At 49.9% G+C, this 13,683-nt stretch overlaps 2 protein-coding genes across 2 annotated transcripts; both read left to right on the forward strand.

Moving 5' to 3' along the window:
* Nucleotides 1-1,643: 1,643 nt before the first annotated feature.
* Nucleotides 1,644-5,512, forward strand: AO090001000222 (putative membrane-tethered transcription factor (SPT23); the record flags this gene model as incomplete). Its single annotated transcript, XM_023234434.1, has 5 exons — nucleotides 1,644-1,728; nucleotides 1,782-1,820; nucleotides 1,940-2,780; nucleotides 2,835-5,322; nucleotides 5,381-5,512. The coding sequence occupies 5 exons, from the start codon at nucleotides 1,644-1,646 to the stop codon at nucleotides 5,510-5,512; spliced, it is 3,585 nt and encodes a 1,194-aa protein (XP_023089559.1).
* Nucleotides 5,513-6,163: 651 nt separating this feature from the next.
* On the forward strand, nucleotides 6,164-10,642 carry AO090001000223 (putative TMEM1 family protein; the record flags this gene model as incomplete). Its single annotated transcript, XM_001818716.3, has 4 exons — nucleotides 6,164-6,203; nucleotides 6,260-8,784; nucleotides 8,857-9,933; nucleotides 10,010-10,642. The coding sequence occupies 4 exons, from the start codon at nucleotides 6,164-6,166 to the stop codon at nucleotides 10,640-10,642; spliced, it is 4,275 nt and encodes a 1,424-aa protein (XP_001818768.1).
* Nucleotides 10,643-13,683: the final 3,041 nt, after the last annotated feature.

The following is a 13,683-nucleotide window of genomic DNA, read 5'->3' on the forward strand; positions in this document are numbered from 1 at the left end:
GCCCGCGAGGGTGAGTCTTTGAGAGTTTTCTGGATCGTGAACCTGCTGGAGTGGCTCCTCTGCGAGGAAGTCAAATTATATAGGGCGATGTCGGCAGTCTAGTAGCAATATATATCTGCTAAGTGAGCGGTTAATTTCTTCCCGTCACCAAACAAAGGAAAGAATTCGTGTAATGGAGACCCATGCTCTATGTGTTGGCATTTGTCTTTGTGTCTTAAGACATTTTAGATAAATTCGCGTCTTGAGAATAATGTATTAAATGTGAAGACCTGCCAATGGAGAGAGTATCAAGCGGACGTACATCTGTACAACATAGTAGTCACTATCTGTAATTCCTGGGGCAACGAGAGATAACCCGAGTCATGACTGAGGCATTCATTTCCTGATGAAGCTTACTAAGGAATTATAAAAGCAAGCCTCTAACAGCCAATCAAAATTTGGCAACCTAATTGACCTTGGGGCTAAGTTGTGTGGCTGATTGCCCCAAAGCGATTAGCGGCACTCAACCCGCCCGGCTCACCGCGAAGTTGTCATTTGTTCCCGGGACAGACTCTGATTCACGATAACACCAGCCATTTGGCCCTCCCTTTCCCCATCTCCCCGTGCACTTACCCTGGGTCTTTACGCTGGATCTTCGTTCAGATCTCCTACTCCAGCGCTGGGTCTTTGCAGAAACACTGTATCCGTACCGTTGACCTCCGATATCTACCGCCCCTCGGACACTCGCCGCTCCAGAGTCGGTCTGGTTTTCCACTCTCACTTTCCCCTTTACGAAAGCGCCGCGCCTCCGTCTCCGCTCTTTACGCCCCGTCTCACCGTCAACACTTTCGCCCACAGGAAGTCAACAACCCATATTGCCAACTCAGTGACCACGGATCGCTCTGCAATTCGCTTAGATGGATAAAAGTTGTCGGTAGTGGAAGAGGTTGAACAGCGCGCGCGTGTGTGAGATTAGTGTTAGTCGATCGATCATTTATCGCCTCGCTTCTTTGTACCTACTGCCCAAACGAAACTATTACCTGAAGGGATTCGCCCTGTGGAGTGGGACCACATCAAAATACTATCGAGGACACCGACAGACCTCGAGCTCCTGGTCTTGTGCTTGCTGTTCTTGACGGGATTCGAGGATGGGACCGGCGGAGGCTGCGTCTTCACCCACTTTTCCTGCCCTGGATCCGATCGTCGTTGATAACGAGATGGATAACCCATATCAAGATACCAATCTAGACTTCCTTGACTCTGCGCGATTGCAAATGTCTTCTGAAAATGCTGGCCGGGATTTCGACGATCTATTCGCCCATTCCACCTCGTCCCGCACCGTCACAGAATCGGGGTCTGTGTGTTTGTCGCCTTCGGAATTGTCCCTTAAGCGGCCATACCAAGATCAAGATACATTGCGACAGCCGAATCTTGTGAAAGCAGATTCTCCGGCTGAGTCCCCAGAAGCATCAAGCCGCAGTTCCTCGTCGGAGTCACCTCGGGATCATCTTCGGAACGCCTCAGTAGCCTCGTCTGCATCGGCGATTCAGAGCGAAAGTCATATCATGCCGTTCGGATATACATCAGAGGATTGGCTCAGCCAGGAGTTAGGCTCAGTCAAAGAAGAGTCGCTGTTTGGGTTTGACCCTTCTGCCATAGCCAGCATGGATGGCGCTTTCCCAGACCTGGAGTCGAGTAACAAGGCCATGGATGCAGCTTTCGATTTCGAAAGTGCCGCTAGTAGTCCCAGTCCGTTGAAGATTGAATCTACCCCGCAGCCGCAGAAGAGCTTCACAACACAGTTCCGCAGTACATCAGCATCAAAACGATCCGCCTCTCCGGTAAGATCTCTCAATCACGATACCATAACAGAGCACTTTCACTAACGTTTTGTAGCAGTTTCACTCGACGGGATCACCGTACCTCCGCCACAATGCTAAAGAACCCTCTCCTTTCACAGTCTCCGCTTTACCTAGTCAAGGCAAGTCACCCATGAACCAATGGGCTGGCCGGTCACCTTCTTCGCTCCTAGAGGAGAGTTTCGGGGGTATCAATATGAACGCCAGCTCGCCCCTGAACTCCAACTTGAACTTTGTCCCGAACAACTTCACCAACTTTGGCCTCAGCTTTGCACCTTCTCCTCCGCAAAGCAACATGAAGTCGGAAACAACGCAGCGTCATGTTCTAACGGTTCACCCTACATCCCTCAAGTCGCGCGTGGAGACACAGATCCCCATCAGGTTAACTCTATTCCCTCTGCCTTCCGGCGTGAAGAAAATACGTTTGCCAAGTCACACCATCTCCAAGCCAAAATTCCTTGCCCCAGCGTCGGCCGACCGCGCCCCGGACACCGTAGAGCTGCACACAAGTCTTGTTTGTACGAGTGCAATGCAGGATCAGGAAAAGTTGAAGAAGGCATTTGCACGAGCAAGAGGAGAACCGCGCTACCGTTCCTCCAGCTCGAGTCCTCATCCTGTCGATGACGTACAGGAAGATGATAAACCTTTGGACGGAGGAGAGGTAAAGATTTGCTCTGGATGCATACAGCGGGAGCGGAAGCGAGCTTTTCGTAAAAAGCAGAGGAAACCAGAAGAGGATGAGCTCTTCCAGAAAGATGAAGAAAAGAGGGTCATTGTGTTCAACACCAATGAGATCAAGGATTGGACTGAGCCTTCTAAGAACGCCTTGCCTAATTATGGTGACATCCCGATCCCAGCTGTCCCTGCCGGAGCTATGCAGGTAGAGCTACCCATGCGAATTGCATGCTACTGCAGACATCAAAACGAGAAGCTGGGATTTCAGTAAGCTAAGCAATATGTTATTTATCGGATATATGACTAACTATCCTTGTCTAGGGTCATCTTCACAGTCAAGGACTATAAGGACAATGTTATTGCCCAGGCGATAACGAATTCAATTATGATCACAGATGATCACAAAACCCATGCCCCTCCTGCGCCTCCGGCCCCCGGCCCTTCGCCCTCCTTACCTGATGGAACACAGTTGCCGGGTGTTGGTGTGTTTCCGTCTGGTCCGGTCCTCGACAGTGGAAAGTCATCTGCTTCATCGCAACCATCATCTGCCACAGATTTGCAAGGGCTCCAGCAGAGGTTCAACACGCAGTATCAACTGAACTCAGGGTCTTTTGCGATGCCTCAGAATTCCTCGACCTCGTCTACATCGCGCAATCTTTCACGTCAAACGTCACCAAACGACTTCCAAGGCCCGATGAGCAAGAGACGTAAACACAGCAATTCCGGAAGACTTCCATCCGAGTTAACCATGACTAAACTGGACAATGCGCAGCCGTCTACTGGTGTCTCTGGTACTCCAGCTCTCAACAATGAACCGCCATTCTCCGCACCGCGTGGGTTTGCATCGCCTGTTGAAAGGCCTTTCGTGACAGCCTCAGCCATGTCTGGTCAATTCCCGAACAGTCCTCCGACTCCTAATAGCGGCGACAGCAATCCGTTTTTCAACCCTAACTCACAACAACAGCAAAGCCTGGATAGTTTTATTCAACAACAATTGATGTCGGCACCAAATTCCGCTCAACCGAGTCGTCCTGGAACCCCCGGGCCCTCTACGCGGAGCAACTTTCAAGAGCAAAACCTTAGTCTTCCATTGGGCCCCAATACGTCAACCCCAATGTGGCCTCCTCTCACGAATGCTGGAAACCGGTTGCCTTCTGTCATTCACAAGTTGGTTCCAGCCGAGGGCTCCATTACGGGAGGAACTGAAGTGACGCTCTTGGGAAGTGGGTTTTATCCCGGTATGGAAGTTGTCTTCGGCGACACCTTGGCTACAACCACGACCTTTTGGGGTGATAAATGCCTCAACTGCTTGACCCCACCTGCACTCCAGCCTGGACTGGTTGCCGTTGTCTTCAAGCATGAGCATCCCACATTTGGTCAGGTGCAGACGCCTCAACCTTTGATGCCGAAACAGCAACAGTTTTTCCGTTATGTGGATGACCGGGAGCTCCAGATGTATCGCCTCGCTCTGGGTATACTCGGACAGAAACTAGGCAGCCAGGCGGATGCTTTCCAAACTGCTCAGCAGATCATGGGTAGCGACCCCAAATCCGTCTTCGGCCTGCAAAAGGATTTCCAAGGAGGCTCTGGCGGTGGCTATCAGCGGCAAGTGCCCGGATTAGAGTCACAGGGTAAATTAGGTGACATGGACTCTAAGATGTTGACCTACCTCGAATTTGTCGATCTCGATGATAGCCCCCGCCCACCCAAGTACAATTCACGCTGCGCAACGGGCCAGACTCTGCTTCACTTTGCAGCATCCTTGGGGCTGACACGGTTTGTCGCCGGACTGCTTGCTAGAGGTGCCAACCCAGACGTGCAGGACAACACTGGGAATACGCCAATGCATCTGGCCGCCTTGAACGGCCATGCCCATATCGTCAACAGGCTCCGTCTGGCTGGAGCAAATGTCAATAACCGTAGCATTCGCGGTTTTACTCCCGCTGACATTGCTTCTACCCTACCCGCTCATCAAGCTGCTTTGGTCCCAGCGCAGCATCGCCGCTCACGAAGCGTTGGGTCATTGGCATCGTCGCGACGCAGACACAGTAGCTCTGCCTCCCTTCATTCGCTGTGGGAGTCTTCCTCGGGTTCGTTCGATGAAGCCATCGATGACTCGTCTGATCTGGATGAGGACGACAGTGACGACCTCGAGTTTACGGTGTCACGGCGGTCAAGCATGCATCACGACGTGCCGGCACCGCTCCCGAATGCCGACCAAGCCTCGGCGCCTGAGGACGCGCGACCATTCTCTCCGCCCGCCGCCCTTGTCGCTTGGCGGAATCAGTTACAGACTCAAATCAATCAGTTCCAGCAAAGCGTGGCCAATGCGTTCCCTAATCTTCCCGCATTGCCACCCATGCCGGCTTTGCCTGACTATCAAGCGCACCCGATGATGCGTCGCATTACCAACCTTGTTCCACACCGGCCTTCCACCGCCCGGTCGGCTAAGGAAGGCTGGTGGGACCTCCTGACGGGCAATTCTGCCCCCAACGCCACGGACCTGCCTTCTTACGAAGAGCTGTACCCGCAGCAGGATGAACAGGGTGGCGAAGATGTGACCCGTATGAAAAAATCGAGCATGTTACAAGCGGCTACAGATGCAGTTTTGGATCAACATTTTGAGGCACAGGCCAGTGCGCAAGCCAGCACATCTCGCACAGTCACTGCCAAGCAGGAGAACGAGGATCTTAAGGATATCCGTATTGGAAAAAGGGTGATCTCTCGCGAGCAGCAAAAGCATCTCCGTGAACAGCAAGCACAGAGGATGAAGGGTCTTGGTAGTGATCGCAATCTGTACTTTATTTGGGTAAGTTGGACTGCTAGCGCATGTTTCCGTTATGTTTCCCGTTACTGACTGCTTTTAGATTCCTCTTCTGGTTCTGGTTATCTGTGCATGGGCTCGAAGCTATGTTCCCGGCATTTGGCAAGGATTCTCGAGCGGTGTTGAGTTTGTGAAGACCCGCTATGCGCAGCGCGCTTTGGATCTTGGGGCTTAGAAACTCATTTTCCCTCTCTTTTTACCTTTATTTCCCCCTATTTCCCCCATACTTCCCTCCCTTCCCCTTAATTTTCCTTTTTGCGGTCTGTTATTTCAAGCTCGGGCGTTATGTCCTCTAGGCGGGTGACATCATCGGTTTTTCTTATATTGTTGTTTGGTTCGCTGTTTCGACATAATGATGGGATACGATTAGGTGTTTTGCACTGTGAGCATTGTTCATTTGAAATATTGTACAGAGCTGTTGGTTTTAACATGATCGGGTTATCCTGATTGTGAGGGAAGTCAATCAAGCGATGGTGAATATCTACTGTGTATATAGTTCCCTATTAATTCAAATAGAGCCTTTGAAGATACTTGAAGATACCGTGGTTGCAATAAGCTGTGTCGTTGCGAGTTTGTCATGCTGTTTATTTTGCGTATAGATATAAATAAGTGTATATAAAGACCACCGTAGGATGCCAAGAGGGAGCCGCAACGCGGAGAAGGCGGTCTCCGTTCTCGAACAAACAGCCTTTAGTTCCTGCCCCCGAAACTCACTTTATTCGCCGTTTCCAGATACTACTTTTCCGGTTAGGAAATTGGGATTGCTCCAACGGCATGCTTCTTGGAAGCTAGTCTTCTGTCACAGCCCGAAACGCCCTCGGGAAACATGGATCCCTCACCACAGGCGGGCTCAAGCAGTGTCACCGGTGTGTGAAGACCGCAACGGTCCTAGCAACCCTTACTGACTGATCTGAATCTTCAGTCGAATATACCGACCCCTCCGGCTTGTTCCCTCTCGTCCAACCTGTTCTTGCGAACAAACTACCCCTGAAGAACCTCCACTGGAAGTCGCCCACCCGCCCCGTTCGATCCATCGAGTCCCTCCGCATCGGCTTTGTCCCTGCCCAGAATGAGGCCAACGAGCGCGAATCCTCCGGCGATAGCGCAGTGCCGCATCGACGTCACCAAATCCCCGGCCTCCGTCAGACTCCCTATTTAAAGATCTTCCTCTTACGGTGCGATGATAATGATACCTACAAATCGACTTCCAGGAAGGCATTGCGCGAATGGATCAAATCTCATGCCTCGATGTCGCAGTCCACCACAAGCCAGGAGAAACATGACGCATGTGAATGGTTGATTTTACATGTTGTGCAAGACGGAGATGGCGCGGAAAAGGCTATGCCATCGTCCAAGTGGGGTCGCGCCACTACGACGGTCCTGGAGAAGGTCAAGGCTGATTTCAATGGCACCTCGAAGTCTGCCGTGGACCGGGTAGCTCAGTTGCGTCTACCTAAGCAGGGAACCACGCAGAAACCACCTGATTTGGCTGACCAGCTGGAGGACTTGATCGAGAAGATCAAGAATGGCATTCTCGCATCTTTCGATCTTCGCGTGGCACAATACGAAGAGGATATCAAGGAGAAAGATTCCCAGAGAAGTCTGCCCGGATGGAACTTTTGCACTTTTTTTATCTTGAAGGAGGGTCTTGCGCGAGGTTTCGAAAATGTAGGGTTGTTTGACGATGCGCTCCTGGGATACGATGAACTTTCTATCGGACTGGATACTGCGATTGATGAACAACTTGAGGGCAGCGGCGAGCCTCACGGTAGTACCTTTTTGATGCACACCGAGGATTGGCAGAAGAAGGCTAAGGCGGCCTTGGAATCCCCAGTAGCTCCGAAGGACGAGGAAGATGAAGAGCCAACCCCGATTCCCGAGCTCGACGTGGACGATTTCCCCATCGACTCGAACAAGAAGGCCTACCGGGAGATGATCCTAGGAAGCAATATCTCTATTTTCGATTTCCGTATATACATTTTCTCGCGACAACTAACTTTACTCCTCAGGGCGGCGAAGGCTCCCTCGCTACTCAATAAGGAGCCCGATGCCGGTCAAACACGAGCCAATACGATTAAGAAGCCCGAAAACTTGATGCTTCTTTCAGAGATTTGCGAAAGAGCGACGGAGTTCATTAGCTTTTCTGCACGCAACCTCAGATGCGATCTAGAATCGGGGCTTGCCGATGTAGACAATGCCGGAAAAGCGGAGGTTATCAATAATCTGGTGTCATCTTGGGCATACGCTGCTGCATCGCAGATTTTATCACAAACATCCACGCCGACACTCACTCTCCCAGAGTCATCTTTGCATGCTATCACTTCCCCAGCAGACACTGCTCGAGACTTCAGACCAGAGTTACCCCGGCGCAGCAGTTCACTGGTCAGCCCACCCAAGACCCGTCCCGGTCGCTCCAATACGGATATTCTATCCCCAGATGCACTGTCTTCTGTTCATTCTGGACTAGGCCAAGGGATAGCAAAACTCGCGCTCGCTCCGGCTCCGAAGACCGGGTCTGAACAGTTAGCTTCCGCCAGGGGGGAGTTGCTGCTCATGGCTCGCCGAGTGATGGAAGAGATTGCTGGGCGTTGTGGATGGAGGGAGAAGTGGGATGATCTCGGCTTACTCTTTGATAGTGAAAGTGCTGGCAATAGTGATATGACGGAAGTCTCTCTAGATGACGGGATATCGCAGTCAGCAGAAAAGCCTCAAACGACCCATTATCTTTCGGGGATCGAACTGCCCCGGTTGAAGGCTGCTCTTCGCTCAAGAAAGTCCTTCCGCTCACACTTCGAAGAGCTAACGGATGATATGTATCGCCACCACATCACGGCAAACCGTACGTATTCCGCACAAATGGCCCTTGCGGACATGGCCCTCGTGAGGTTCCGGCAGAGCGACTACGGTGCAGCAGCCTCCTATTTTCACCAAATTACTCCTTTTTACGGCAGCAAACGGTGGACTATCCTGGAGGGTGTGATGCTAGAGATGTACGCGCGATGCTTGAAGGAATTGCAACGAAGTGAGGAGTATGTTCGGATGTCCCTTCGACTCCTTGCGAAGTTCGCCTCCCATAAGCAGTCGTGTCTGTCGACGCGGCAGAAGACCCTTGATGCGTCGTCAATATTTGCAGAAGAGGAATTAGTCTCACAATATATTGAGGAGTTGTTCGAGGCCTCCGATGCGCTACAGAAAGAGGTTACGGCCCCTTTGACTGATTTCTTCGCGGATTTGCATGTTAAACCTGCTATTATCCATTATAACGATAAGGACGGATTTCAGCTACAGCTTTCATTACGATTCCTCCTAGGAAAGCGAATTGAGGTTGACTCGATGAAAATCCGGCTCGTCGGGACCGAAGGCAGTCAAAGCAATGAACATTGGCTGGAGTTATCCTCTAAGACAACTATCAAGTCATCGTCGACGAAGATCCTGGTCGATTCTTCAGTAAGTACTGATTGTCGCTGTTTCCGGTTAACTCGCTTTAGCCTCGTGACATTGAATAACCTCTTTATCTAGATGACACTGCAAGGGAAATACTACGTTGACCGGGTTGAAATGCGAGCCGGTAGCATCCTTTTCACATCCGGGAGTGGGAATCATTCAGTCCTCCCCTTAGGATTCAGAGAAGCAGTAGACGCCGAAGAAGATAGTCGACCGTATATCTACTGCTACCCCCCACCCAAGGGACTTCAAGCGAAAATCGTGTCGCCTCATCTTGTGAATCTTGAAGAAATGCGGACGCTTGAACTAGAACTCGGTAGTGGGTGGAATGACATCAAGAGCGCTACTCTTCGAGTGAGGCCCGCCACTGCAGGGCTCCGCCTGCGGATCGCTGAAGCCGAAGTAGTGGAAGGCGACATCAAGATTAGTGCCAACAGCGAAACAGGGTATATCGAGTTCTCTCAATTAGGACCTAACTCTTTCGTCCGGTTCAGGATTCCGTACACGACGGAGGAGCATCACCCGACGCTCTCCGCACGTGCAGAGGTCGGATATGAGACGACAAACGGACGGTTCTCGTACTCCTCTCTACACAGCATCGTGTCAGGCTTACCCATCAGTGTCAACGTTCAGGATACCTTCAAGGACCAGGTACTGTTTTCTCGATTCACGGTCAGCCCGGCTATGATGATCCCTCTTCGCATCCTCAAATGCAGCATACCGAGTTCGGATGTCTATCAAGTCCAGTCTAATATCGGTGACTCGGTCGCGATGAACATCTTTCCCAAACAGCCCGCGTCCTTACTCTACAAGATACAACAGCGGGAGGAAGCTGTAATGTCACCTGGTTCGAGACGCTCACTGCGTCTCAGCGTTGATTTTACCTGCGTGGACGACGAATGTTTGAACGCGGTTGAGAGAACCTTTAAAGAAAGCATCGCAGCCAGTGAATACCAGCAATATAGTACCCTCCTAACATCGCACATTGTCGACACGTTTCGCACCCAGCTGTCAACTTCTGACATGGAAGTCATCGGTCTCGTCCGAGAGGTGGAAACACTTCCCTATTCCAGTGTCAAGTGGGAAATGCTTCTAAGTGCGCTGAAGGAACCACTAGACGGATTGAAAACATGGCTCCAGGAGTGGCACCGAGTAAGTGCACCTGACACCCATTTGAAGATTTCCATGCCTTGTAACAGGAACTTGTGCTGACCCGACGCGTACGCAGAATCACCCTATCATCGGCCTTCCAGAACAGCCATCAATCCCCCGCCGACACATCATCATCCCCGTAGATATTCCCGAGATTCAGGTGGTGCATACTGCCGAGCTGCGGCTCTGCAATCTCGCCGACCAACCCCCACACGCCGCGGTCGGGCAGATGATCGCAGCCGAGCTCAGCCTACGTCATACGCGCAGATGGTGTTCGCCCGAAAATCGCGAGAATGCGGGAGGCCCGCTCGAATTCTCGTACGAAATCCACGCGAACCCAGAGCTCTGGCTCGTCGGCGGTCGTCGACGAGGTAACTTCACCGCGGACGAAGGGGAGACCAAGACCTTTGCTGTGATGCTTCTTCCGCAGAAGGCGGGACATCTCCTTCTCCCAGGACTCGAAATCAAGACTTTCGTGCCCGTATCGTCGACCCCACCGCCGAAGCCACCTGCGCCTGCCACTGGCCCCGCAGGAGCAGCGCCGGTCCTGCAGAGACGACAGATTGCATGTGAGGTCGACTACCGCAATCACGGGGAGACCGTCTTGGTATTGCCGGATCTACGAAGCACGACGGTCAGTCTCAGCCTGTCGGGAGGAAACCATGGCGCGGCGTGGTTGATCGATTCGGAACGAAGGGTTCTTGCATGATATTTAAACCCAATACATAGATGAGTAAATATGACACTTAATCATAGACACTTAAGAAAAATCAGTAAATAGTGATACCAAATCGGTAAACTCAAACCAATCACTCCATCTAAAAAACGGAGGACATTACTTTAATGTATGTCCAGGCTACGTCTCGCAGCTAATACATGGAACAGCACTCTGGGCTGTCTAATCATGTTTGCCTTTGGCGTGTGGTATCTAATATCCGAGATGAAGATCCTCAGCCGAGATTTAGAGCGTGAACCTGTTGCGATCGACCGAATCTCGAAAGTCCTCCTGACCTCGCAGGTTAGACACTCCGGTGAAATCTTACTCTCCAACCATACTGATAATCTCGACTAGGTTGGCTTAGTACGTCTGGCTCTTCTTGTTACACTTCCCGCAGCATCCTTACAGTCTAAGGAAGGACGCAGATACTGGGTTTGTGGCGGGGCTGGAGATGATGGGGGAGGGGGTTGTTGGTGTCGATGGTGTTGCTTCTGCTGATGAGGAGATAAGAAGCGGAATGTATTGTGAAGCTTTATTTTTTTGTAAATGGTATAGAAATGTGGTATCATAGGCGATTGATCTCGGGACGTGTATACCTTGCTCAGCGAATCTACTTCCAGGGAGAAATCCCACTCTGTAAGACCCGTAGAGCCATCCTTTCCGAATGGGGTCTTGTCACTCTGGAGATGGAAGTCGGCGATAATTTTCCAAATTGACATGATAGCGGCAGCCCAATTATCATTGTAGACTCGCGAATCCACAAACTTACAAACTTCCACTTCAACTGCCGTATCCCCGCAAATTGATGCACTGCTATCAATCAACACAGTAGACGTTAGGGTTTTCAATGGAAAGACTATAATCCACTGAATCCCCAGAAGACTTCAGTGTTCCAAAGATGTCAGTGAAGTAAGACTTCCCATGAATTGTCTCTTTTAAACTGGCAAAACTACCCTTAGAATAGGGCCGCATACATTACTTATGTACAGTACATGGTGAACCTGGCATTCTTGAGATAGCGCTGCGTAAGCTCCAATAGTTGTTTTCGATAACGTTGTCAGCCACTGCAATTTATGCTGATCATCCATAAGCTGATAACATTAGATTCTTTCTCTTTGATAAGAGAATGAAATATAAGAGTAGGTATCCCACAAAGTACTGTTACAAAGATAACCCATGTCAAACATACTCCAGAGTATGTACATACATACTCTAAAGCGGCCACCTGAGGCAAAAAAAAAAAAAAAAAGAAAAGAAAAAGAAGACAACTGAAAAAAACACCCCACCCCAAACAAACTGCAAAAAAGCAAAAAGCAAAAAGAAATAAGGAAAAATCAAAATACCGCAACACCAAGCCCATCCAGTGGTTCATCCAGTGGCCAGCGACTAGATTTTTCCCTCAAGATGTTCTAGCGCCGCCGACAATCCTTTCAAGAGCCCCACTCGATCCAACCTCAACAAAAATTGGTGTCTCCCCCAACAGAATAAGTGAAGATCCTTACAGTTTAGGTTGGTTTACTAGCCACAGTGATTTTGTATTCTCTTTTTTTTTTTTTGTTTTTTGTTCTTTTTTGTCCTTTGTGATTTTGGGGTTGGGTTTTTTGTATTGTTTTGTTTAGTTATTTTTTTTCTTCTTCTCTTTCCTTTTTAAATGTTTAGTTATTTATTTGTTTGTATTTTTATGCTGAGAATAACGCTGAATAAACAAATAACTCTTTTATATTAAAGTAGTAACAGAAAAGAATTGAGGGGATCAGAATCACATGTAGAAAGGAAAGAAAAGCTAGATTATACCTCGTAAAAGTAAGTAAGGAACAAGTTGTCAACTACCACCTACCCGGTACGTACTAGCCCAATGACCAGGATAAGATCAACCTACCAATCAGGGATTGTCTATCTACAGTTGATCAGTGGTCTACGGTCATTGTCATTCTAAGAGCTTATTTCGCTTGTTTCAGTGCTCTTGTTTTTCTTTTTTTTGGTTGGTGCTTTGTTTGATAATGTTGTTTACCAGTTATAACTGATTGATTGTTTAGAATGGACAGTGGAGGTATTTTGTGGTATGTAGTCTGGGTATGTGCTGTGACTACGGTGTGCTTTGTACCTAGGCATCTGGACGAATAGGGCTTTTGCGTCTACAGGTACTGTACATGTACATGTACATATGTGGTGAGAGCATTCCAGGTTGGATGGGTGTATATGATAGACTTCCATCCGGTCTGGGATGAGAGATATTTGACATGTTACGGAGCACACTTCCCTGACATTGGCTTCTGAGAAAGTTTGGGGATTCTTGATTTGGTTTTATCTGGTCGGATTGAGTTCATCACATGGTATTCACCCTCTCCATCAAAGTTAGGGTTTATGTCTGAGATAAATGTGGTCATGATGGCAATTGTCGCTTCAATCCTCTTCGAAATAAATCCCAGTCCAATGGACTCATGGCAGATGAGGCGAGTCATGATTGAATAAGGTAAGTAATGGGATCCATTCCGACCTCCACATCTTTCGACGACTTAAGATCCGAATCATCTCCGACCTCCACCGGCCATGGACGGCGGTGCCAATCAGCGAGGGGCCAATTGCCATTGCACATGATACCTCGGGATGACAGCGTCTCGACTTGCCTGCCTTAGTAACTCTAAAAGGTTAATTTGACTGGGAACGAACGCCAGCGAGCGCGCGAGAGAGAGGAGTGGACTGATGATCGGACGAAGATTGTTGAGAAGCCAAGAGCGATTGCAGTCGGAGTGGATCCGATGGTATGCAGGCCGGAGAAGGCGGTAAGCGCTCCCCAGCTTCTTTGCTGTCCCTGGCATTCGGCGCGTAATGAGAATACGCCACCCCGTGTATTTTTCAGTCTGGGAAGGCTGAACGCCACATGGCCGCGAGACCATGTTATCGATCCAGATAAACAAATAATGATCTATTCTTGGGGTGTTTCCTCACGGCCAGTCCTCGATGGACGATTGCAAATGCTCGGCTGGTTGCCAGACTGGGCCAGTTCATTAGTAGAGGTGACGAGAGATCCC

Source organism: Aspergillus oryzae, chromosome 2 (assembly GCF_000184455.2).
Source record: "Aspergillus oryzae RIB40 DNA, chromosome 2".
Taxonomy (NCBI): domain Eukaryota; kingdom Fungi; phylum Ascomycota; class Eurotiomycetes; order Eurotiales; family Aspergillaceae; genus Aspergillus; species Aspergillus oryzae.